Here is a 26,826-nt window from a genome sequence, read left to right on the forward strand (position 1 = left end):
GAATTGGGTTGACTGTCAAAGTGAGTTTATAGCAGCCCGCAGAGTAGGCAGGAAAGAGTAGAGAATCTTAACTCTTACTCATTTCTCAAACCTCTCTCTGTAGTGAAGGGTCAAATCTGTAAAAAAGTTTAGAGCAGCCATGTTAAAAGGCAGGCAGGGCATTCCAGGCAGGGGGTTGTCAACCCTGCTTTGATATGAATATCGTTGCAGAGGATTCATAGTCAAGCCTTACCAACAGCACAATCCTAACAATATCTACACAGAAGTAAGTCCTGTTGAGTTCTATGGGGCTTAGTCCCTTAGTTAGGGTTACCAACCATACTGTTTTAAGAATACATGTACTCTTTTTGAGATGGTGCAACAGCATACTCTTACTTTTCACTTATCAAAGCCAAAGACCTATAAAGCCTTACACGGCTTGGGACCACAATACCTGATGGAATGCCTCTCCCGATACGAACCCACCCATACACTACGTTCAAGATCAAAGGCCCTCCTCTGGGTGCTTACTCCAAGGGAAGCTCGGAGAATGGCAACAAGGGAGAGGGCCTTCTCAGTGGTGGCCCCCCAATTATGAAATGATCTTCCTGACGAGGTGCACCTGGCGCCAACACTGTTATCTTTTCGGCGCCAGGTCAAGACTTTCCTCTTCTCCCAGGCATTTTAGCATGTGTTTTATATTGTTTTAAATTTTTAAATTGTATTTTAAATTGTATTTTAAAAGATGTATTTTAAATTGTATTTGTTTTTAGTTACTGTAAACCGCCCAGAGAGCTTCGGCTATGGGGCGGTATACAAGTATAATTAAACAAACAAACAAACAAACAAACAAACAAACAAACAAACAAATAAATAAATAAATAAATGTACTCTTTTTGAAATGACAAAATGATGGTAACCCTATCCATAGTAAGTGTGTAATTGCAGCCGTCGGGGGCATCCATCTTTACTCCTGAGTGCTCCCATCTAACATCTCCACAACACTAGGCTTTCTTCCTACAACAGCCGTCTGGTGACTGGCCTGGCCTGAGGGCACTTAAGCCCTTCTTGCCAGAAGTAAGTAGGCTAGATTAAATGTTTCTTCCGCAGGATCTCTAAGTAGGTAAGAAGGAATTATCCTGTTGCTTCAGATGGACCTGGGAATACCCTTATTTAGCTAAGATTTCTAGGGTTTTTTTTGTTTGAGTGGTATGCTCCAAGCAACTGTAGTTGATGGTTAACATATCATGCTTAATGATATCACCAGGTCTCACCCCCTATGACATCACTAGGACCCGCCCCTGAAATCTCAGGTTTTGGGATGCTTCTCACCTGGTAACCCTACTGTGGATTTGTGGTAGAGAGTCATAGAGCTGTCGTGCCAGAAGAGACCTTAATAAGGTTATCTATCTCAAAGCCTTGCACTAAGGCAAGAGTCATCACACCACTCCCAAACGTTCCAGAAAGATGTACCAATCTAGCACAAAGTCACAGGCTCTATTATCATTTGGCTTTAGTGGGCAGTTGACTGAGAGCAAAAGGGGGCAAAGTCTACTGACCTAAAGGAACGCTTTCAGTAAAGTGAACCCAAACAGGCAGCCAGGTCATTTGTTCTACAAAAATGCAACTCTTACACACAGAACTGCAAAAGTCACTTGCTAATTCTGTCAGCAAATTAAACTTTTTCCATGTAGCCCATAATATTGGCAACTGGTAATAATTATCTATTTACATAAAAGCCAACTCATAATATTCTGTCACACACGCTGTTGTGGTCAAGAAATAGAACTGGGCGTACGCTGAATTTTCATGGAGTTCATTTTTCCAGAATGGTAGCTTTGGTAGAAAGGGAATGATTGTGTTTTCAGAACCTGTGAGAGCATAAGAAAAGGACCTGTTGGGCGAGACCAAAGGCCTGCCTAGTCCAGCATTTTGTTTTCCTCACAGGGGAATTGCTTCAGCCCCATGATCATTTTGGTTCCCCTTTTCTGAACCTTTTCCAGCTCTACAGTCTCCTTTCTCAGATGCGGTGATCAAAACTGGACATAGTATTCCAAGGGTGGTTGTGCTATGTATTTCTGTAATGGCATTACCTTATTGGAAGCTTTATTTTCAATCTCCTAACATGGGATTTGCCTTTTGCACACTGGGTTGACATCTTCATTGAACTAACCTCCATAGACCCCTTTCTCAAGACCCCTCCATATGTCCTTTTTCTTGTGCATTCATGATGATTTGTGCTCATGATGGACTATCAGGACAATTATATGTGATCCCACAGTTTTCAACACTATTTCTGCCTGCAATTTATTTATTTATTTATTTCATTAAATAACATGCAAAAGTTTCATGGTGGATATACTGTACTACTTTGTTTGCAATCAGTGCATGTCCCATAACTTCCTGCTGAACTCCTGTAACTTTTTATACTACAAATGTTCCAGTTTATTTTTTTGCCCCACTTTTGTTATGCTATAGTGCAAAACGGCAACAAATGCAATGACACTGGGGAATTATCGCAGAACAACTAATAAAGCAGAATCGTGTGGATGGTCCAGTATAAATCCACCACTAATACGCTATTATTGTGTCAATTACACATTGCAGAATATACCTGTCCCCTCCAAAAAAACCCCACTCTGGACTGGCCCACAGTAACTGCCAGCTCAGACACTCCAAGCAGAGTGGTTAAGTGCAGGATTTATTAGCCTTGAAGACTGGTAATAGACAAACAATTATCTTCACTTTCCTGTACATAATACTAGGAGGCTAAGAATCTCTTATGCAGGCTACAGCTAGATCTAGGTGTATAATGCTCCATGTGTATAATACTGATCCAACTTTTAGGACTGTTGTAAAGATTTGTGTGGTTAAGTAAGTGGGTCATTTTGAGCAATTAAGAAAGCACTATATAAGCATTATTATTTATTATTACTACAACCATATGGAGTTTGTTGTGGGAATTACCAAGATAAACATGGTAAATGTATGATTGGCACTAAAAATATGAAATTGTTTATAGGAATAATAATGAATAAACTACAGTACAAGTCTGCAAGAAAGGAATGCATCTTCTATTAAGAGTAGATATGTGTAAATCCTTTTTGATTTATAATAGTATAAAGATACATGGACTGTTTTCTGGACTGTTCTTGCTACTTAACCATTAAAATTATAATAAGAGTAACAGAATTGCCATGCTAGTGTCTATTCCACATGCAAAATTGCAGAAAGCAGTATTGGCTGCAGAATACAGCAATTTGAGAATTTCAACTTTGGTTAAAAACAAACATGTTTCTGGTCCTTAAGCATGCAAATGTAGGCTTGATAGTTGTGGACAATGTTGAGTTAAATTGTGGCAGGAAAGATGACGATAGTTGTGAGATTGCTGGGAAATATTTACAGGGGTAATGATATAGCGGGTCAATGCCATGAATAGCTATTTGCCCCTCCCTATGACAAGCAGAAGTGGAATAAATTATGCAAAGTAAGCATATAATTTTCATACCACAGCTTGATTTGCATGATCTGTACAGGCCATGCAATTCAACTTTACACGCAGCGCAATCTGGGATAACTGGATACTGAACATTGAAGGTTGTTTTTGTTTTTCTAAGTGTGCAGCAATGACAAGAATATGATCTGGGTTGGATATAGCACAGCACTTGCTGAGAAGAGTCTTTCTTTAGTAATGTGCAATTGGGACTGGGGGGGCAGAGAGAGGAGCAGGCACTCAGGGTGTGATCCTTGGGGTGAGAATAGGAATGTTGCAAGTGCACAAGAGAGTCCCTGTGTTCATCTGTGAAATGCTGGAAGGGACGTGCTTGCATGCAAACAGTTCTAATCTGCTACAAACAGTCCGCATGCCCTTGAGAAAAGTCCCTCTGTCTTCCTGAAACTTACTTTTTCTTTTCTGTAAACATCACAGCCTCGCCTGTTCAAGTAAATCATTTTGGAGAAAGGAAGGGGACTCCAGAGCCGCAGCCCAGTATAGGTATATACTGGAGTTCCCTGTGTTTTTCACAGGCATGTGCAAACACCAGAGTCACGGGTCACTTGCTTGAGTTGCCTGGATCCATATGTTCCCTACAGGCAGCCATGGCATGGCACTTCTTTTTCTCCTGTTTCTGTTTGCATAACACAGGGACTGGACCATGTGAGTTGAACAGTAGGTTGTGATGGATTTGTTCCTGTTTCATCTTTCGGTCCTTCCTATAATTTCATGTGCCACACATACACAAATGTGCATGGGTGTGCTCACGCTCACACACACCCTGTCCTCTCTCTCACATGCACGTAGGGATGTGCACACAGATTGGCCTCTACAGATGTACATATTATATACTTTCAGGCGAAAGGTCCATCTACTCCAGTATTATCTACTCTGACTGGCAACTGCAATCAAGATCTTAGGGAGATATGTATTTCCTGGGAGCCTTTTAACTTGGGACTGTCATGTGCTCTGGCACTGAACTATGGTCAGAGAATACAGGCATGCCTGCAGAGATTTACACAGAAGCACACTTAAGCATGTGCACAAACTATGCTTAGCATCCTCTTCTGTAAGGGAACTTGCATATGCCCACAATCCCCCTTCCTGTACCCGACTGTGGCTAGGATTGGATTTGCCTTGAGCAGCTTCTGCTCCTACCTCCATGTCCTTTAACCTTCAGCAAATGTGTTGTGGCCCTAAAATAGCAGCCACTGGAGACAGACAGGAAATGCACTGGGCTGGAGGCTGGAGTTCAGACAGGGAGGAAATGGGTGGACGCAGTGCTCCCCTGTCCCACAGAGAGAGAGAGAGAGAGAGAGAGAGAGAGAGAGAATAAACATATGCACAGCTTCAGTATCCAAATGATTGATGGACTAAATCACATTCAACCATAACTGCTTCTTGAAATAACATACACTGAACAACCAACCTCCAAATTGATACATGCACCCTCCTTCTTGTAATGCACTCATTCCAGAGTTGGCACATACCTACACATATATTTGAACACACAAAGCCACAGATACACAGTCACACATTGACTCCTTTATTTCATACCAGCCTACAGGTTCAGTCAGATTCTTTTCACACAGACTGGGATCAGATTCATACCTCCCTGTCCCTTCCCTGCTTGTATCAGAGAGGGCAGGATGGAGAGGCATCCCCAGCAGATGTCTGGGGGGCTGTAAGGCCCAGAGTGAAACCCTCCCTACCCTGCCATTGAAAGATAAAGCCCTGCCAGTTGCTTTGTTTACAGGCAGCTGGGGATGCTGCAATCTTCCCACAGCACACATTGGGTGGGCCGTGGCAGGCTTTCCTTTAAATTTATCGTGTTCATCTCTCCTCTGAACCTCGTCCAGTTTGTCCACATCACTCCAAAAGCACAGGGCCTCCAGACCGAACATAATCCTGTAAATGAGCTGAACTTGATCCGTGTTATACAGAATTGGGGGAGCTGTTGATGTCTTGTGTCTAGCCTGGTGTCTGAAGACAGGCAATAGAGTTTGAGAGACATTGCTTGCTTCCCATGATGAACACACATGCACACATATCTTTTGCCCCCACTATCAAATCTGCTCAAAATTCTGCTCAGGTTTTTGCAGGTTTTACAAACAGCCCCCCCAAAAAATGCAGAACCTTTTTAGCAGAGGTGAAAGTATCCACCACCGGGAGGGATCTTTTTTTCTTTCACACCATCATCACCTCTTTGGTGATGCGTGGGGAGTGGGGAATGTTATCTATCTCTATCCTTACTGAGCTGGGTGGAGCTCCCAGCCTACTTTTTTAGATCCCTTCTTCCATAAAACCTTACTTCCTGCCGCCCCCCCATCTCTACTGCACTGCTCCCCCCCACCATCCTCGCGACTCTTAATATTTTTCCTATTGTCTTCGTTTAGTTTTGTCCTCAGCTTACTTTGGGACTAAGGCTGTGTGTGCTGGGTTTAGTGATGGTTTTGTTCAAGTCTGCTGATTTGTTTCTGCTATTTTGATTTGGCCTGCGTCTTATGTTTTAATTGTGGTATTTATGTTAATCTTTAATAAATATTTTTTTAAATTTCTTTGTACACTGTCCTGATCATTTTACTGAAGGATGGTCTAGAAAGCTTTTAAATAATGTAATACATTACATGTAATACAGAGTTCAGTGTTGTTGTTTTTAACGTGTTGTAAACCACTTTGATGTTTTTCACAAGATAGCGATATACAAATATTTTTATAAATAAAAATAAAGTACTCCTTAATAAGTGTATCTACAATAGCAACCTCAGCCACCCCTACCCCCATCTATCAAAAGGTGAAATTGGCAACAGTGATCACAAGTTATCTTCTTCTTGGCCCATTTTCATCTAAGTGAAACATTTTTAAAAAATAAAGGAACAATTGACAGGTTTATAAAGCCAACGAAATCATACTAAAGCTTTCTGTGGTCTATTCTTAAGGTGCAGGTTACATGTTTGCATGTCCCCCTTCCAAGCACTTTAAAAACATGGTCTGGGAGATAGCTAGACCATACCTTTTCCCTGATACATGCTATTTTTCTATATGTAGGCAGTTTTGTTTGTACGGAGAATATTCAGGCATGCAGAAGTAGACTGAAGTTGTATAGACCAGGAAACTCTCTTTTTCACTTGATTCTGCTGATTGTATAAGCTGGAAGTTGCATGTGAGTTGCCAAGCGATTTTCATGTATCCAAAGCAACTCAGCACGCCCTGGTAGAAGGGAAATTTGCTTTAAAGAAAGGAAAATGTCCTTTTCATGAATCTCTCATGCAATCATGGGGCTGGAAGTCCACCCCCCTGCCAGTGCAGGAAATCCACTACTAAGGCATTCCAGATAGTTGGGTATCTAGCTACTGCTTAAAAACCTCTAGTCAAGGAAAGTCTACCACTGTCCAGTTAGTCCATTCCACTGTCAACCACCAATGCATCTCTTCTATTTATGGGTTGTATTCAGCTAGGTCCTACTCAGAGTAGACCCATTGAAATTAATAAACCTAAGTTAGGCAGCAATCCAATACACGCTTATCTGGGAGTCAGTCCCATTGAACCCAATAGAGCGTACGTCTCAGTAGACATATACTGGAGTGCAGCCTTAGTCATGTCTATTAATGTTGGTGGGTCTACTCTGAGTAGGGCTAGCATGAATACCACCCTATATAAACAATGTATATCTTCACCTTTCTTGGGAAAATGTCCATTCAAGATAAAATAAAGTTTAAAGAAACAGCAAACCAACAGCTCTAAGAATGGCAGAAAGATAAGAGTTTAAAAAAAGATGAAAATATCAATCAGAATAATCCAGTTTTCAGTTCCTGCTTAAAAGCAGGACAGTGGCAATCCACATGTGATGCTCAAAAATAGAATCACTTGGGATCGCCAGTGCCAATTGGATTAAATGGCAGCCTGGGCAGGTGAGGGCAAGGAAGAAGAAGAAGACAAAGAAGGAAATTGGCACTGGGGAGTAGAGATGGAGTCCGATTCCACAAAAATCAGATTTGGGATTGAACTTCCTGATAATCTGCTTATTTGTTCTGATTGTGGATAGAAGGTTTCCAGTTTCTGCAGTTTTTCCCTGTTACCAGATTTTTCTCTGTAGCAAACTCAGAAAGCTTCAGTGAGATATCATTCTACCCTACACCAGACCGTGGTATGACATCAGGAGTGATGCAGGTAAAGACACGACTAGACCAAAAAGTGATTTGCAGACTCCCAACAATCAGCTGATGGTCAGTGCTTGCAGAGAGGTGTGCATGGTGCTTTATATCTCAACAATCAGCTGATTGTGGGGGCTTGGAAGCCGTGTGCACACAGCTCTCTGGGAGCTGTGTTTCAAGTGGTTGACAGGTGGGTAGCCCTACCCACCTGTCAAATTGGCCCACTGGCCAGATCTAACTCCTCACCCCTGTTTTACAGAGAGGGGATGGTGGTTTTGGTGACAACAAAGCAGCAAGTAGCAGCCAAGTAAACAAAAGGGAATCAAAACAAGGTGAATGTTGAACACTGTGAGTGTTCATTTGCATAAAATGTGTTTCTTTTGAAGCAAATATTGAATCTGGAAGACATTGGGTGCAGAAGTGACTCAGCCCATTGGCACATCTGCCATATGGCTGTTTAGTGTATAAAAGGCAAGGGTTTGGAGCAGGGGTAAATAATGTGGTGCTCCCCTCCAGATGTTGTTAGACTACAACTCCCATCATTCTTGACCATTGGCTATGCTGGCTGGGACTGACGGAGTTCAACATCATTTGGAGAGCACCATATTGGCTATCCCTGATTTGGAGGCTGGAAATAGGTATCAAAAAGCTACATAATTTGTAATGCAGACCACAAGTGATGCAAAGGAATGTGTGTTGCCTTTGGATAATAAAGCACCATTGTGGCCTTTTCTTTTGCAGGTGGGTGCGTGAGTTTCTCAATGACGAAAACAAAGGCCTGGATGTGCTGGTGGATTACCTCTCCTTTGCTCAGTGCGCAGTGATGTAAGTGTCAGCATTTCCTTCAACGTGCCCCTGAATCTTCCTGCCTCTTCCTACCACTTCATACTTGTGCAGAAATTAGAGCCGGATGCAGTGTAGTAAGTCATCCTAATGTGACGGTGTGAAAGCTGACAGTGGCTTTTCGGGTGGCTGCCAAGGGCTTGGTTTTATGAAAGGGGCTTGTCTTATCCATCCAGTGTTGGACGCAGTGTGCTGTTGAATACCAGTGGCTAGAAAACATAAGTGGGGAGAGTGCTCTTCTGCTCAGGTCCTGCTTGCAGGCTTCCTATAGAGGCATCTGATTGGCCACTGTGAGAACAGGATGCTGGACTAGATGGGCCTCCCTTTGGCCTGAGCCAGCAGCCAGGCTCTTATGTTCTCATTCAGATTCCCAGACAGGCAAAAGAATCTAGATGTTGTTGATTTCATTTACCATCCCAGGGTTCTTACTTCTGGAAACTCCTTAGCTGACAACCGTCTGTTGCAGTGGCCTCCTGGCCTTCCCTTCCTATTTGGGGCATCTGCAGGAGAGAAATCTGCTTGCTATATAGTTTTTCATCAATTAATTGATAACACTAAAATTAATTTCAATATTATAAAAACCTCAGTCTAGGTGCCTTTCTGAGGTTATTGAAGGAAGTGAGACAACTTTGCATCAATGGCTGTGTACACACCATACACTTAAAGTATTTGACTTCCCCCAAAGAATTCTGGGAACTGTAGTTTGTTAAGGGTGCTGGGAACTGTAGCTCTGTGGGGGTAAACTGAACTTCCCAGGATTCTTTCATGGGGAAGTTGCATGCTTTAAATGTATGGTGTGTATGCAGCCAGTGTCTATAGTGCTTCTGGACAAATGCAGATGGCTGGGGTCACTCTGGCACTATGCCGTGCAATGTGCCCAGATGCCCTATAAGCAAAGCTAAAAAGAAAAAGTTTTAAAAGGGGGGGAAAGAGGCTGAGATCTGGAGCTTGGCACAAAAGGCATGGGGAACCCGGGCCCCTAAGCCACCCTTTCACAATGCTGCTGGTGACAAGCATCTCTAACAGAAGCAGAGCTAACTGGCTTTGTTCTTGCTTCTTTTTGGGTCTTTTCTGACTAGATTTGGCCAGATGACTTTGGCCATCTACATAGGCTGTGTTTGCAAAGCTTGTCCCGTTGACCCAGCAGATGAGGATGGCTCATGGTACATATTGTATATGTCTCTTCTGTCAGGGCACGAGACAGTCCACTGACGACATGGATAATGTTGTTTTCCATGCTAGCCAAGCTCTTACTGGGAGAGGGAGAGATGAGCTTTCTTAAGGTTATCGCTCCTTATCTTGAGCCATTCCTGATTTTGGGACCTGTGCAGTTTGCTTATTTTGTTTTGTTTTTAAATTGCCCCACTCTATGAGTCAGAAAGCCTCTCGGAGCAGCTAATATGATTGGAAACAACAAACACATAAAGTATAGGTAGAATTTAAAAAGGGCAGCAGTCTAGGCCAGGATAAAATGGCATTGAAAAAAAGAAAAGAAAATGCAGCAGCAAAAAGAATAAGCAATAAAAGGAATGGGTGGATTTTTTAAAAAGGTCTTTGCCTGGTGTTGAAAGAGATCAGACTTGGGGCCGCCAAGTGAGTTTCCCTGAAATTGCAATCCTCTACACCAGCCTTTCCCAACCAGTGTGCCTCCAGATGTTGTTGGACCACAACTCCCATCAGCGTCAGCCAGCATTGCCGATGGCTGAGGTTGATGGGAGTTGTGGTCCAACAACATCTGGAGGCACACTGGTTGGGAAAGGCTGCTCTACACACTTATCAGCTGGGAGTAAATACCGTTGAACTGAATGGGGTTTACTTCTCAGTAGACATGTACAGGATTGTACTGTCAGTCAGTTTCCTGAAGGACAGCTTATTGGGGTAATGATGACGATGCATATTTGCACTTTTCAAGAGATCTAAAGTCAGGGCATCACTTGCTGAAAAGACCCTCTCAGGTAGGTCCCCGCTCCCCTACTTCTGAATGCTGGGAGCCCTGCCCCCAAGGAAGATGTTTTACTATCAGGGGCAGGCTCACGTGGAAGGAGGCAGTCTTTACGGTACCTTGATCCCAAGCCATTCAGAGCTGTAAAGCAGGGGTAGGGGACCTTGTTCAGCCCAAGGGCCGCATTCCCTTCTTGGCAACTTCCAAGGGCCATGTGCCAGTGGTGGGTGGGGCCACAGGCAAAAGTAGGAGGAGCAACAAATGTAAATCTTACCTTTGAATAGTAGGCTGGTTTCTATATACATGCACACACCCAAGCTGGTGCGTGCAGGACAGCCCTCCTAATGCAGACAGCAAACATTTGCAAACATACCTGGCTGCATGCCAGGCACAGGCTGATTGCACAGAGGATCGCATCTGATGTAAAGCCAGCCCATAGAACAATGCAGATTGTACATTGTAAACTGATACACATTCTGATGATGTAAAGCTGTCCTGAGAATTTTCCGAGTGCAGGCATAGCCTTAACCAAATATGCCTGTCAGTAAATATCTGTTGCTCCTGATTTGCTTTGTGCTCAGATCCTGCTTACGCAGGGGAGATTTGAGTGCGTGGTGGTGTCTTGTCGCATGCCAAGCTGCCGGCTTGTGGCCTGTTAGAAGAAGCCCCTGTGAACCTAGAGCTTGAGCCCTCTTTGCAGCTTATGCTCTCGAGCTTCTCTGTGTGAGTGTGTGAGTGTGTGCGTGTATGGTGTGTGATCCTTGTCTGCCCTCCAGGTTTGATTTTGAGGGTCTGGAAAGTGGCGAGGATGGAGCGCTAGAGAAGCTGAAATCCTGGAGCAGGTCCATAGAGGATCTGCAGCACCCCAGCACCCTGTCTGCACCCTACGCCAACAGCCTTGCTCGCTCTGCGCGCCAGTCTGCTCTCCGGTATGTACTTCTGTCCTTGCTGTGCCCTCCGGTGTGTGTACCCTTTTGAGCTCTGCCATTAGTTATAATAATAAACCCTCCCTGCTTTCTGCCCTCCAGGGGATGCCGTGTGCTGATCTCTTCTCCCCACTCCCATCCTTCCCCCTTGATGCTCCTCTGATGGTAGCTGGCCATGTCTCCTCTCTGCTCCAGGCCTTGTCTTTTGCCATGCTCTGTTTGCCTGTCTTAGCTGGGTCTCCTGTTCTGTCTCTTTCTCTGTCCTTGTCACCTGGGTAAGTATTTCTGCACTGGGATGTTGTGTGATGAATTCTGTACACACTCCCCAGGTTGGATAGTGGCTTTGAGCATGCAGATGTCTGTGGGCATGCAGGTGGGGGCCTCTGTGGTCCATGCGCAGGGCTGGCGGACTGATGGCAAGCAGGTGGTCAAGCAGTCAAATGCAGATGGGCAGTCCCAAGAGCAGATCAGCCTGTGTCTAAATAAATGGTTGCTTGGGCTGAGGAGATAAGCAAGACTCAGCACCCTATTGGTCCCTTGTGTCACCTGATATTTCCTGAGTGGATAGATATGGTACCGCACTCTGGCCACCTGCAGTACTAGTGCCAGCAGATCCTCCCTCTGACAAGTTGCCACCAGTAGTGTAGTGGCAAATTCAGAAGTTCAGGGTGCTTCATAATAGTCACAGCCATGGCCCCCCTTTTTTGCTGCTGGATTGAGAATGAGATCCTTGCTAATGCCTTCTCTCACAACAACAGATGCCATGCCAATAAGCATGACAGGGGAGAGTGTTAGCTATTGAAAAGAGTCTTCTCAGTGGCTGACTCACCACCTTTCACTGTGATTGGCCTCAATCAGTAGGAAAGGACAAGGAAGAGTGTTAGAAGACTGTTCTCAGTGGCTAACACACTCCCTTTTCATGCTGATTGGCTCATAGGATGCTGGAGACATTGGGACTCTGCTGGGACCCTGCTCCCCCTCCCCCAAAAGTAAGAGGGCTAAGACCCCCCAAGACCCCAGATGTCTACACCTCTGGTTGCCACAGTGGTGCAGTGTGTAAAACACTGTGGATCCCAGTGCTTGAATTTCTGGTTCAAGACCCCTGGCACCTCACAGTCCAGGGGCTTGAGTCCTGGAAATGGACATGGATTCATACACCAACTCAGCTGTGGGCCTATTGGCAGTCCGTAAAAAAGCTGCTTCTCTCTCAGCCTCTGTTTCCCATCTGTAAAATGGAAAGAAAAGTAATTTTACCTTACAGGACTGTTGCGATGGTGAATGCTCTTCACAATTTTCATGTTATAGTAATGCCTGATGATTCTTGCTAACAGTGTACATTTGGTACTTTGAGATGGGTGGATATCTCTGTAGGTCTGGCAGATAAACTCTGTGGTTGAGACAGCTATTGAGCAACCAGGGCTGGCTATAAGTGATTATAATTTTTCCCCCTCACCAGAGAGTCAAAGGAGGTTTGAAAGAAGTATTGCTGCTTCTGCCATGTACACTCATCCTGCTATTGCCTCTGATCAAACAGATTTTGCAGGCTTTTGTTTTTATAAACATCCTACAAAACCTACTTGACTGAGATGGGGGGGAAAAGTCAGAACAATGTATTTTTCATACCATTTTCTACTCTTAAAAACTGTCTACCTCTAGCCTGAGAAATGCTAAACCAAGGGTAGCGGGTGCTCCAGGGGATCAGGAGAGAGGGTGCCTAAATTGTACCCCTGGGTGAGGTGGAGTTCTTTCCTTTGTCTGGTTTTCTGATTCCCCTTCCAACTCATGTCTATAAACATTGGGGGCTCATAAGATCAGGCGTTTTTAGTGTAGATGTGTGTGTCAGAGCTTGGAAAAGTTACTTTTTTAAAACTACAACTCCCATCAGCCCCAGCCAGCATGGCCACTGGATTGGGCTGATGGGAGTTGTAGTTCAAAAAAGTAACTTTTCCAAGCTCTGGTGTGTGTATGCATAATGCCTGGTGAGACCTCCATCTTGAGTGAGCATCATGGCTGTGAAGGGTCCAGTGTCTTCCCCCACATTGGCCTAGAGGGACATGGCCTATATATGACCATCCCCCACAAACGTAGGCTCCATCTGCACTATAGATTTAAAACATATACTTTACACTATACTGTAAACAGTCATGGCTCTCCTTCTCCTGAAGAATCCTGGGAGCTGTAGTTTGTGAAGGGTGCTGAGAGTTGTTAGGAGATCCCTGTTCCCTTCACAGATCTACCATTATAGAATTGCCTGGGAAGAGGGATTGAATATCAAACCGCTCTGGGTATTGTAGCTCTGTGAGAGGAATAGGAGTCTCCTAACAACTCTCAGCACTCTTAACCAAGTAGTTCCCAGGACTCTTTAGAGAAATCTGCATTTCCCGTACCCTGCTATAAACCAATCATTATTTCTGTCCCAATTATTAACTGCTCTAACCTCTGTAGTGAGGGCATCTTTCCCTGTTTTTTTTTTTATTATGAGCCAATGACTAGGTTAGATCCCACCTTCTGTTTACGTCTCCTTCTTCCTTACAGTTCATTCCTGCTTCCAGTATTGAACCAGGGTACTTCCTCTGGCTTCTGTAGCTGTATCACATTGCTTAAAAAAAAAAAAAACCCACTGTGGAATACTATTTCCACTTAAAAGCTATTTTGTGATATTAAGCAAACAATTCACTGAAAACACAGAATGCACCTCTGTATTAGTAAATTTTAAGTAGTATGTACTATGTTGTGTGTAACAGCCCAGACAAGGGTATTTTATTTTTAAAAAAATTCAATAAAGTTTGTTAATAATAATAAATAATAATAATTTGCCCCTTCTGCAGTTGGAGTAATTTCTATTTAACACAAACCTGCACATGCATGTTAATTAAAAAAAAGATATAAGCTTTTGCATTCTTCTGGAAAAGTACACAAAAAGCAAACTACTGTTATGGACCAATTACCGTAAAGGGGTGGACTTAGGGGTGTGACAAAATGCAAAAGTAAATTAGATTCTGCCCCCCCCCAAAAAAGCCCACATGTGTGGACAATTGAAAATTGGGTTTTAACAAATAAATCCGACGACAAACAAGTCATGGTATGAGACCACCAACTGAATATGGAAAGAGTGGATTTTGAGGTTAGGTGTGGATGGGCCCTTTGAGAGGAAGCCATGCCTGTTCAAAGTGGTATGACAGTGTTTTCAATGTATACTGCACATGGGGCCTTAGCCAAGGGCTAAAATGCTTGCTGATCATTTGTTTTAATTGGGCATTCTGAAAGATGAATTGAAGCCCATCTTCACAACTTGTGTAGATACTTCTCTGGGTGCTCAACATGTTTTTCTTTACTTGATCTTTTCAGCCTTATGACCTCTCTGTCTCTCATGTGCCTGGTTGGTATTCCAGAATTTTTGACAACAAACTGTTGTGTTCCTTCTAGAAAACCCCACTTTAACCCCCATTTTATTTAGAATTTTTTTATCAATGAATGTCTCTTTTTCTTCATGCTTTGGGGAACTGTTTTTTTTTTAATTGTGTTGCTTTTGTTTCCCCTTGTTTTAGCAGATTAAAAACTGAATGCCCATGACTTGGGGGGAGGGGGGAGATTTTTTTTTTTAAAAAAAGCTAAAACTGATAACAACAGTCTCTTGGACCTTGCTTTCAAATAAATTAGCAAAACCCCTGAGTTGATCTTCGACTCAAAATAAGAGGTAGCTCTTTGACTTTCCTTTGCCAACAAGAAACCCACGTCTTGGGCAAACCTTCTGACAGAAGTCGGTGCTTCTAATTACAGCTCTCCCTTCCTGTCCTTAACTGTGGCCGTGACCTCATCATTGGCAAGGGGGAAACATTTTTTTGAGCTTCACTGCTTTTTTCTTTTCTTTTGGCTAAATGTAGGGCTCTCTTTTTGCCAGATACACCACCCTTCCCAGCAGGAAAGCCCTCAAGAACTCACGGCTGGTTAGCCAGAAAGATGACGTCCATGTGTGCATCCTGTGCTTACGGGCCATCATGAACTACCAGGTAAAGTTGGCATGACCTGTGTTATTATTGCCTACCTCTGCCTAGGATCAGGGATGCCAGCTGGCTGCAAGTCAAAACCTCACATTTCACAAGCAGGGAAAGCTGATTTCTACCCTAGCAGGGTAAAATTACATTAAATGTTTACCTTTGTAGCCTGGTCCCATCTAAACGACCTAGAATGGACTGCAGACGTTTACAACAAATGCAGAAGACATGCGTGTGTGTGTGAGTGTTTATGTTATACTGCTGACCCAAGAGAACTTTTGGCTTGAATTTGGGGGACAGAAGGGAGGGTTTAACCCCTTTATCCTGTACTGTGTGTGATATTTGTTTAAAATGAATTGTTTATTTAAATAAAAAGCCAATTTAATTGATATGTTACACCAGTATTTATTTATTTGATTGATTGATTGATTTCTTACCTGCCATTCACCATAGAGTCCTAGGGTGGGTTACGACAATTTAAAATTCATTATTAAAAACAGTTCAAAACAAATTGCAATCACAGGAATTGCAGCTATGTGTGAAATAAGTGTTATGGAAGAACCCAAATGGGAGTTGCTCTTGCCCCACTTCCAACAATATGGACCCCCTGCCTAGCCTGCTATATCAACAGAGCCCCAAGGTTCCACTGGTTCTTTTTTTACTCCTAATGCTTCTATGCTATTTCTTTCCCCTTCCGCATTTCAGTATGGATTCAATTTGGTCATGTCACATCCTCATGCTGTTAATGAGATTGCCCTCAGCTTGAACAATAAGAACCCCAGGTAAGGCAGCTCTGTGCTCAGGTGTGCCCCATGGAATGTGGATTACATACCCTCTACATTACAATCTGTTTCAAGTCTCTTCAGCTGTTAATTAGGCTTGTCCTGCCCAAAGAATACTGGGGATTTTCGTTCTGTGATGGGACTAGGAACTCTGCAACCATGCAGAACTACAACCCCCAAGATTCTTCATGAAGAAGGCATGGCTGGAGACAGACCATAGTTTTTTAAGTGAGTTGAAAGTGGATTGAGAGAGGCATCACTTCCCATGGGCCACCTCCCGGCGGATGCTTTTTGTGGTTGTATTCTGCAACATGTTAATTGTGCGATAATAGTACATTAGCGGTGGACTAGCCGGACATCATTCCCGCTTATGAGTTGTTCTGCTATGCTTCCCCAAAGTTACTGCATTATTGCCATCTGGAGGGGCACTCTTGCACAACAACAGTGGGACAAAAAATAAACCAGAACATTTGTGGTGTAAAAAGTCTCAGCAGGAAGTTATGGGATATTAACTGATTGGAAACAAAGCAGTATGTCCATCCTGAAACTTTTGCGAGTGTAAACAGTATTGAAGGTGGGATCACATATAACCACCCTGATACCATCATGAGCACAAATAATCATAAATGCACAATAAAAAGGATGTCTGAAGGAGGTCCATAGTATATACTATACATACACCTTTATTTTGTCTCACTATTGCCTCTGATCAAACAGGATTTGCAGGTTTTTGAAACACTTAAGAAAAACCCTGCAAACCTTGCGTAGCAAGGTGAAAGTGGGATGAGTTCATAGACCATTAACAACCATCCCTCATTCCAACTGCCTTCAGCTCTGAAAAATACAAAAGGAAATGATGGCCTGTCTCCAGCTAGTGAAACTGATTTCAAACAGGTTTAATTTGTAGAACAGATGTGCAGTTGGACAACTTTCTCTTGTTTCCTAGTATTGTTTGGCTTAACTGAAATCTCTATGCACAGCTAGAAATATTGTCTGGGTCATGTTGTTGGTATAAAGTGCATTGATCATTTGTGGCTTCCAGACCTTTCATTGCAAAGTTGCTGGTTTATATCTTGTGTTGGCTTCTCACGTATTCTTTAACACTTGGCACTATATGACGAATGGGTACTTGAACAGAGGGGAGCAAGCAAATGAGTGAGCCATGTCCCCAGGGTCTTTTGGTATGCTCTGCAAAATAATGTTTATAATATTAACTGTAAAATATAATTACTCTACATCCCATGAAATATTTCTTTTGGTCGCATAGATGTCATAAATGTGTACTTTAGTATTGCCTCCCCTCACACTAAGAATATTAATTCAGCATTTGAAAACTCAGCTCACCTTACAAAGCTCAAGAAACACCTTACTGGATCCGTCTAATTATCCATCTTGTCCAGTGTTCTGCATATGACAGCAGCCAGCCAGATTTGCCTAGGTTTGGATGAATCTGCCCATTTTGGTTTTGCTATTTTCTTGTTTTTCCACTGTTCAGTTCTCCGCATTTCGGCATCAGTTTCCAATTTATTTATTTACTTTTTTAAAAGCCTGCACAAGAATTCATCCGCATTTTAGTGTTCATTTCTCCAATGTACACATTTGTATGCAGTTTGCTTAAAGTACACATTTTCCCAACAATTTCCCCAAATGCATTTTGTGTGTTATTTTCACTGATATATTCATGTTTATACACACTTTCCTCTAATACACACATTATTTGACTGGGGAAGTGCATCGCAAAATTTGGAGACCTACGAGTTTCAAAGGATAGTTGCATTTCAGTTCCTGCATTGTTTCAGGAAGTGCGAATTAGATAGTTTCGCATTCAAATGCAAAGACATTCAGATTTCTCCCCCATCCGTAGATTTTCCTTTGTGTGCTCACAAATAAATCATGAAGGTGATGGCCTCTTGCTGTTGTTTGCCGTCAGCGCTTGGTGGTCTGAGCTACACTGTGTCTGTGCATGGAAGGTCCATTTAGCTATCATGGCTTATGGGGGTTAATGGAGCTCTCCTCTCCTCCCCTAAATTTGTACAAACTTTAATTTTTAATATTAAAAAAAGAAAAGAAAAGATGTTTTTCGTGTACTGAAAAGAATGGGTGTAACGGTAAAGGGGTTACATTCTTGTACAATGCATGTTCTTACATTCATAATGCATTGGCTGTATTCCAGGTAAACCACTGAAGCTAGTGGACATCATCACCATACCTTGTGATTGTGAATTCCTTACGTTAAATGCCTATTATAGGAAGTTATTTTCCCACACATCAACATTCTAAGGTATCATTTCCCAATAGGGCAGGCCAGTACTGCAGAAACCAGACAGATTCAACTGCAGATGAAGTCCCAGTGAATGGCGGAATCTGCCTTATAATGAGTCAGAGCATTGGTCCATCCATTCAGGGATTCAGGCAGGGGGTCTTTCCCAGCCCTTTCTGGAGATGCCATGGATTGAGCCTTAGGCCTTCTGCACGCACTACGTATGCTCTACTACTATATGCACATGCCTTTCCTCTCCAGTACCAGTTCTACATCTGCTAGTTACCTGCACACACAATAGGAAAATACCTGCTGGGCTACTAAAATGGCATAATAGGAGAATATGCTGTATTTGGATCTGTAGAAGAAACTTGATGGCATCAGCTGTAATTGTACAAAGTGGTTGGGAGACAGGTGCCTAGATGCTCAAAGATTATTGCCTCAATATCAACAGCTCCCTCTTGTCCCATCCCTGAGACTTGTTGGTGAAAGTTCATAGCTCAGTGCATGCAGAAGGTCTCGCATTCAGCCCCCACCATCTCCGGTTGAAAGTTCCTGCCTAAGGCGGAGCTGCTGCTTGACAGGATAGAAGAATGAATAGCCAGACTCAGTACATAGCATATTTTCTGATTCAAATCAGCAGTGACACCAGGAAGGAAAAAAATCACATCTGAGGGAAGGTCCCTTCTATCCTGCAAACTTTTCTATAGGAAGTACCAAGTGCTGGGCCGGGGTGCAGCTTCCTCCTCCAGCTCCAGTTATTTTCTGGATTATGCTGAAGTTCATGATTGGTCCTATATGTGGGCTTCATGTTACTAAGTGGCATGTCTATGCTCTGGACAAAAGACATTTTATTTTATTATTATAGTTATGTACCACCTTTTCTCCAAAGAGCTCAAGGTGGTGTACATGGTTCTCCTCACCCTTCCCGTTTTATCATCATGACAACCCCTTGAGGTAGGCTAGGCTTCATGACTGGGTGGGGATTTGGCCCCTGCATTTCCAGATCTTAATGCGACACTCCACTATACCACATTGGCTGTTCAAAAATTAGAACAGACACCTATTCTTACAAAGGTATTCAAAACCTGCCTTTTACCAAGTCAGATAATTTTCTCCATCAAGCTCAGTCTTGTCAACACCAAATGGCAGGTTTCAGGCAGGAGTCTTACGTCAGCCCTACCTGGAGGCACCAAGGATTGGACTTGGGACTTTTTAGATGCAAAGCATGTGTGTTCTACCCCTGAGCCACACTCCTTCCCCATAATGTCCAGGTAAACCAAAGTCACCCACTATCATCTGTCTGTACAGAGCGCCCAGCTGGAAGAGAAGGCAGGGCTCCTGCGCCTTTTAACAATTGTATAGATGAGAGGATTTCTGCAGATGTACCTTGCACGACAAGGGATGGGAAGCATTGTTTAACCAAGAAGACAGCAGGGCTTCAGGAGCAAACCCCAGACACCGTTGTCCAGGCAAAGGCCTACAAGCTGCCGTGGAAGTATTTATACCCAGCAGAGGTCAGCAAAGGCCAGTTGCTTAACTTGGGAGGTAGGATTATGCAAAGTGACAATGCCACAGATTGAAAGGAAGTCATGAGCCCTCACATCCTGTTCTCTTTTAAAGATGCCATTGAAGTGGCAGGACCATGACAAATATAAGGGGAGTCCCCTATTTACCTAGCATCAGTTGCCACTCCAGTGAATGTGCTCAACTGGAAACCGGACGTGCCAAGCAATCTGCATTGAGAACAGGATGTTTGGGTCAAAGCTGATCTATCCAAGACATCTGCTTAGCCAGGAAACCTACATGTTTAGGGGAAGCCCTGTAGCCCAATGGCTGAGCATCTGCTTTGCATGCAGAAGGTCCCAGGTTCAGTCCTCAGCATCCCCAGGCAGGATCGAAGAGACTCCTGTCTGAACCCTTGGAGAGCCACTGCCAGTCAGTGTAGACAGTACTGAGCAAGATGGACCAATGGAGTGAAAAATTATAGGGCAGCTTCCTTTGTTCCTATCTGTGGTGGAAAAGTGGAATCAACAGTAGTCTATGAGCAGCAAGGTCCCTGAGACCAGCTCAGGTACCCCTGACAAGAAGGCCCCTACTTTGTATGGCAGGGGCAGCTTACATGGTGTCCTCCAGATGTGGCTGGACTTCAGCTCCCATCAACCCCAGCCAGCATGGCCTATGGTTGGGGATGATGGGAGTTGTAGTCCAGCAACATCTGGAGAGAACTACATTGGCCACCCCTGTTGTATGCCTCCATAACAGCTGCATCTGAGGAAAAGCTCTTTTTATTTTTCAACAACCATAACATTATAGGGGATATTCTGCAACCCCAGCACAAAACATGGCACTTTCTGATCAATGGCATCTTTGGTTCTCTCCCTTCCCTTTCCCTTCAGGACAAAAGCCCTGGTGCTAGAACTGCTGGCAGCTGTTTGTTTGGTGCGCGGTGGCCATGAGATCATTTTGGCTGCTTTTGAGAACTTCAAGGAGGTGAGGTCTAACTTACTCTACCCTACTCCGTTTAGTGGGAAAAAACAGGGGTGGGGAATCAGGTGTTGTTGGACTACAACTCCCATCATCCCTGATCATTGGCCATGCTGGCTGGGGCTGATGTGTGTTGGAGTCCAACAGCAGCCAAAGGGGCACAGGTTTCCCCATTCCTGGGATAGGTATCAAACTCGGAAAAAGAAGAAAAGGCGGAGAAAACCAATAGGGGAAAGTGTGTGGAGGAATATGGGAATGAATGGTTAGAGGAGTGTGCATGGAAGTGGGGGTAATTTAGTATAATGGTGTGTGCACACGGATAGATGAAAGGATGGATGGATAGAGAGACATGTAAGAGGCGGGAGGAAGATGGGGAGGAAGTTATGTGACATGGACAGAGTCGCAGTGGCCAACTCTTGAGGCAAGTTTATCCCAAATCAGATCCAAAGTATGAGTTAATTAATGCCACCTCAGACCTACAGCACCAATGCAGGCCTGTGCTTTGGTGCCATTTTACCTCTATCCCCCTGAGTCCCAAAGTGGTAGGCAGGTATGTAAGCCTGACCCCGTGCCGCAGCCAGGCCTACAGGCCCACCTCCTCCTGTTTTTGCATGCCACAAACCCTGTTGCCCTTCATTTGGGATGATAAAATTGGAGGCTCTTCTCTGGACATCCTTACCTTCTGAAGTCAGGCAGGTGGTTACTGGACACAGGGCCTTCTCAGCGGTAGCACCCCAATTATGGAATTCCCTCCCTAAGCATGTTTGCTTAGGCTTTGAATGGCATCTGATCTGCCTTTTTATGGCATCTTCTGCTCTCTCCCCTTTTTTGTGTGTGTGTTTTGTCTTAATGGAACCTGCTCTGCTAAATTTGGATTATGTCTTTTTATGGTTTTATTCTTCTGTCTGCCACTCAAGAGACAGCTAAATTATATTATAAATCCTAGAATAAATAAAAAAGTAAGTGGGTCCTTTGTGTGCAAGCTAGAAGGAGAAGAAGCCTATGCTGTCTGTGTTGAGTATTTCAAGCAGAGCTGCTCGTTCCTCCTGCATGGGCTGCTGAGGACAATCTTTATGCTCACCCTGGATGTGTGGCTGGGCGGAGGAATGAATATAGGAATGTGCATGTAAATATGGTAGAAGCGATGAATAGCTATGTGGAGGAGCTTTTATGGAGATGTCTGCCAAGACTGCATCCTGGGAACAGTCTGTATTTGGCTGGCTTACCAGTACTGAAGCACTCTTAAAACCCTGGCATGCTCTCTGCTTCTCAGGTTTGCAAAGAGCAACACCGCTTCGAGAAACTGATGGAGTATTTCCGCAACGAGGACAGCAATATTGACTTCATGGTAAGGAGCAAACCCTGCTGTCTTGAGTTGCATAAAAGCATGAGTCTGCATTTCTCTCACTTGTGTTTGTGCCAGTAGCTCCCACAATCTGACACTAGGAGGAAGCAAATTGTGGTGCATATTGTTCTTCTTAAATCTAAGACTAGATGTGTGCCAGAGGATGCCTAGAACCGATACTGCAGACCCAGGGCCTGCAGGAGAAAGAAAGCATCGCCCCAAGGGAAGGAGGGGCTGCTGCTGCTGTGCTGCTGCAGCTGTGCGGCTGCTGCTACTGTGGGACCACCATCTCCACCACCCTTCCCTGAGGGACTTCTGCCTGGCAGGACCAGGCCCCAGGTACCCAGCCAGCCAGGACTGATTCTTACCACCTGTCCCTCTTTGGAGGGATACATAAGCTGGCTGGCTGAGGTGGCCTGGGAGACCCAGGGCCTGCAGGAGAAAGAAAGCATCGCCCCAAGGGAAGGAGAGGCTGCCATTCCTGGGCAAGGTCTTGGAATGGGTGGTTGCTGGCCAGCTCCAGGCGCTATTGGATGAAACTGATTATCTAGATCCATTTCAATCGGGTTTTAGGCCCGGTTTTGGCACTGAGACAGCCTTGGTCGCCCTGTACGATGACCTATGTCGGGAAAGAGACAGAGGGAGTGTAACTCTGTTGATTCTCCTTGATCTCTCAGCGGCTTTTGATACCTTCGACCATGGTATCCTTCTGGAGAGGCGGAGTTGGGAGTTGGAGGTACTGCTTGGCAGTGGTTCCGCTCCTACTTGGCGGGTCGTCTCCAGAAGGTAGTGCTTGGGAACATTGCTCGACACCGCGGGCTCTCCAATATGGGGTCCCGCAGGGGTCAGTTTTGTCCCCCCTGCTTTTTAATATCTACATGAAGCCGTTGGGAGAGGTCATCAGGAGTTTTGGAGTGCGTTGTCATCAGTATGCTGATGACACGCAGCTCTACTTCTCCTTTTCATCTTCTTCAGGTGAGGCTGTCGATTTGCTGAACCGTTGCCTGGCCTCGACAATGGACTGGATGAGAGTTAACAAACTGAAGCTCAATCCAGACAAGACTGAGATGCTGTTGGTGGACGGGTTCTCTGATCGGATGGTGGATATATACCCTGTCCTGGACGGGGTTACACTCCCCCTAAAGGACCGGGTTCGTAGTCTGGGAGTCTTTTTAGACTCTTCCCTCTCACTTGAGGCTCAAGTAGCCTCGGTGGTTAGGAATGCGTTTTACCAACTTCGGTTGGTAGCCCAGCTACGTCCCTATTTGAGTAAAGAGGACCTTACATCAGTGGTACATGCTCTGGTAACCTCACGTTTGGATTACTGTAATGCGCTTTACGTAGGGCTACCTTTGAAGACAGTTCGGAAGCTACAACTAGTGCAAAATGCGGCGGCCAGATTGCTGACAAGGACCAAGCGGTCCGAGCATATAACACCTGTTCTGGCCAGCTTGCACTGGTTGCCAATATGTTTCCGGGCTAGATTCAAAGTGTTGGTATTAACCTATAAAGCCTTATACGGTGCGGGACCACGATACCTTGCGGAACGCCTCTTCCGATATGAACCGGCCCGTGCACTACGTTCTGCTACGAAGGCCCTCCTCCGGGTTCCAACTCACAGGGAGGCCCGGAGGGTGATGACAAGATCTAGGGCCTTCTCAGTGGTGGCCCCCGAACTATGGAACAGTCTCCCCGAGGAAGTACGCCTGGCGCCGACTCTGCTCTCCTTCCGGCGCCAGGTCAAAACCTTCCTATTCTCTGAAGCATTTTAAGTTACACTGATTTACTTTTAAAAATGTTTATTGTGTTGGATTGTTGATTGTATTTTAGTATTATTTTGTTATTCATTGTATTTTTATGCTATTTTATGTTCACCGCCCAGAGAGCTATTGCTAGTCGGGCGGTATATAAATTTAATAAATAATAAATAATAATAATAATACTGTCGCTCACCATGCTGTAGATGCCAAAACTGAGGTCACAATAACAACCACACAGAAGGGCCACAGCTTAGTAGGAGAGCTCATGCTTTGCATGCAGAAGATTCCAGGTTCAATCCAAGGCATTTTCCAGGTAGAACATGGGAGGAGTCCTGTCTGAGACTCTGAGGAACTGCTGCCAGTCAGTGCAGACAGCACTGAGCTATATAGACCAACAGTCTTGACTCTGTACAAGGCAGCTTTCTTGTGTTACCTCTTTGCAGTGCACAGGAGGCCAACAGCCAGTCACAGTACAAGCTATTTGTACATGTCTGTTGTGAAATTGACTCACAAATATGGACTACTGCAGTGCAGGCACACCTAAGAGTTGAGAGAGACCACAGGTCAAAAGTTAGACTCTTCTCCTCACACACACAAAATGGGGGAGAGATGTTGAATGAAGTTTGTGTAGTCTGTGAAGCAAGGCCAGTGAGGGATGTGGCCTGGGAAGAGTTCTGAGAACCAGATAAAGAAGTCTGGAGGGCCGCATTCGGCCCCCAGGCCTGAGATTTTCCACCCCTGCTGTAGACAATACTGAGCTAGGTAGAGCAACAGTCTGATACAGTATGAGGCAGCTTCCTATGTCTCTTCCTTCTCAAACTGGGTGGAGGTAATGAGCAGGGTACTGCAGGGCTCAGTGCTGGGCCCAGAGCTCTTCAACATTTTTATTAATGACTTGGATGAGGAGGTGCAGGGAATGCTTATCAAATTTGCAGATGACACAAAACTGGGAAGGATAGGTAATATGCTGGAAGACAGAAACAAAATTCAAAAGGATAGGCTGGAGCATTGGGCTGAAAACAACAGAATGAAATTTAACAGGGATAAGTGCAAAGTTCTACACCCTGGAAAAAGAAACCAAGTGCACGGTTATAAGATTGGGGATACTTGGCTCAGCAATACTACATGCGAGAAGGATCTTGGAATTGTTGATCACAAGCTGAATATGAGCCAACAGTGCAATGTGGCTGCAAAAAAGGCAAATGCTATTTCAGGCTGCTCTATTCGGCACTGGTTAGGTCTCATCTTGAATACTGCGTCCAGTTCTGGACACCACACTTTACGAAGGATGCAGACAAACTGGAACGGGTTCAGAGGAGGGCAACAAGGATGATCGGGGGACTGGAAAGCAAGCCCTATGAGGAGAGACTGAAAGAACTGGGCATGTTTAGCCTTGAGAAGAGAAGACTGAAGGGAGATATGATAGCAGTCTTCAAGTACTTGAAAGGTTGCCATACACAGGAGGGCTAGGATCTCTTCTTGATCATCCCAGAGTGCAGGACACGGAATAATGGCCTCAAGTTGCAGGTAGCCAGATTTTGACTGAACATCAGGAAAACCTTCCTAACTGTTAGAGCGGCACAACAATGGCACCAGTTACCTAGGGAGGTGGTGGGCTCTCCAACACTGGAGGCATTCAAGAGGCAGCTGGACAGCCATCTGTTGGGTGTGCTTTAACTTAGGATTCCTACATTGAGCAGGGGGTTTGACTTGATATACCCCTTCCAACTCTACGATTCTGTGATTAAAGGCAGAGCTGCACAAGCCCTCCCAAAAAATCATGGCAGCCGAGGTGCAGGAGTCTGAAACCCAGAGGCATTCCCATCTGTGTAAGCACTACCATTTACAGTGTACTTTTGGTGAATTCTGGACATGAACAGCAGACTGCTTGGTACCTACTACTGCTATAGGGTAGGGACTTCCTCATCTATCCAAATCATGGTATAGTTACAGAACAGTTTAGAAAGTGTGCCTTTTCTTCCCTGTTCTGTTCCACCATTATTATATTACTATATTAAAGCCTATGCCTGCGCTCTTGCACACATCCCAGGATTTCAGCAGCCTAACCACATGTCAGACTACAACCTCTGTTCCCATCTGTCTCTCTCAAGTGCCCCAGCTGGTGGGCCATCATATGTTCTAAAGGTGTTCTGCCCTCCTACCCTCCCTCTTTGCCTTTGTAAACCTGGGCCTTGCCCCTGCCACTTCATTCCTTTGGCCTCCCAGCAAATGGATAGATGGTGGGACTTTTGACAGGTATGTTCCCAACCGTGGTGTCCTAGTATCTAGGCTTTTAAAAATCTGATTCTGTTTCGGAAGACCATCTAGACCAGCCTTCTCCAACCCGGTGCCCTCTAGATGCTGTTGGACTCCAACTCCCATCACCCCTCCCAACCAGCATGGCCCATGGTCAGGGATGATGGGAGTTTTAGTCCAGCAACATCTGGAGGGCACCAGGCTGGGGAAGGCTGGCACTAGTCTAGATGAAGCTGCAAGGGATGACAGATTGAAGCTGTGCATCATAATCCCAGCTGCCCTTGTTGTCTTTTGCAGGTAGCCTGTATGCAATTCATCAACATCGTGGTACACTCAGTTGAGGACATGAACTTCCGTGTGCACCTACAGTACGAGTTCACCAAGCTAGGTCTGGAGGAGTTCTTACAGGTAAACACTCACTCTTTTCACATGCTAATCCAGAACAGGTGACAGAACCTAGTCCCATTCAGACCTTTTCCATGAATAGGCCGAATGCTTGAAGAAAGGGGGGAGTGGGGAGTGGGGGTTGGGCAGCTGGCTCTGGTCCTTGCATGTGTTGCTGACCCTTGCCCTTTTGATGTGTGCAGGCTCAGTAGTGTGCTAC

General features: G+C 44.6%; 1 protein-coding gene across 11 annotated transcripts in view; it reads left to right on the forward strand.

Moving 5' to 3' along the window:
- The window catches only part of FMNL3 (formin like 3), a 130,390-nt gene that overhangs the window by 76,325 nt on the left and 27,239 nt on the right, over window positions 1-26,826 (forward strand). For 9 of the 11 annotated variants that reach the window (XM_061614840.1, XM_061614841.1, XM_061614848.1 and 6 more), the window contains exons 5-11: window positions 8,368-8,451; window positions 11,188-11,340; window positions 15,239-15,347; window positions 16,038-16,114; window positions 20,774-20,867; window positions 22,135-22,209; window positions 26,520-26,630. In XM_061614840.1, the coding sequence (XP_061470824.1) occupies window positions 8,368-8,451; window positions 11,188-11,340; window positions 15,239-15,347; window positions 16,038-16,114; window positions 20,774-20,867; window positions 22,135-22,209; window positions 26,520-26,630 (703 nt within the window). Of the gene's footprint in view, window positions 1-8,367; window positions 8,452-11,187; window positions 11,341-11,526; window positions 11,613-15,238; window positions 15,348-16,037; window positions 16,115-20,773; window positions 20,868-22,134; window positions 22,210-26,519; window positions 26,631-26,826 lie in introns of those variants that run through there. The other 2 variants (XM_061614850.1, XM_061614851.1) reach the window with 2 other exon arrangements.

Source organism: Rhineura floridana, chromosome 3 (genome assembly GCF_030035675.1).
Source record: "Rhineura floridana isolate rRhiFlo1 chromosome 3, rRhiFlo1.hap2, whole genome shotgun sequence".
Lineage (NCBI taxonomy): Eukaryota > Metazoa > Chordata > Lepidosauria > Squamata > Rhineuridae > Rhineura > Rhineura floridana.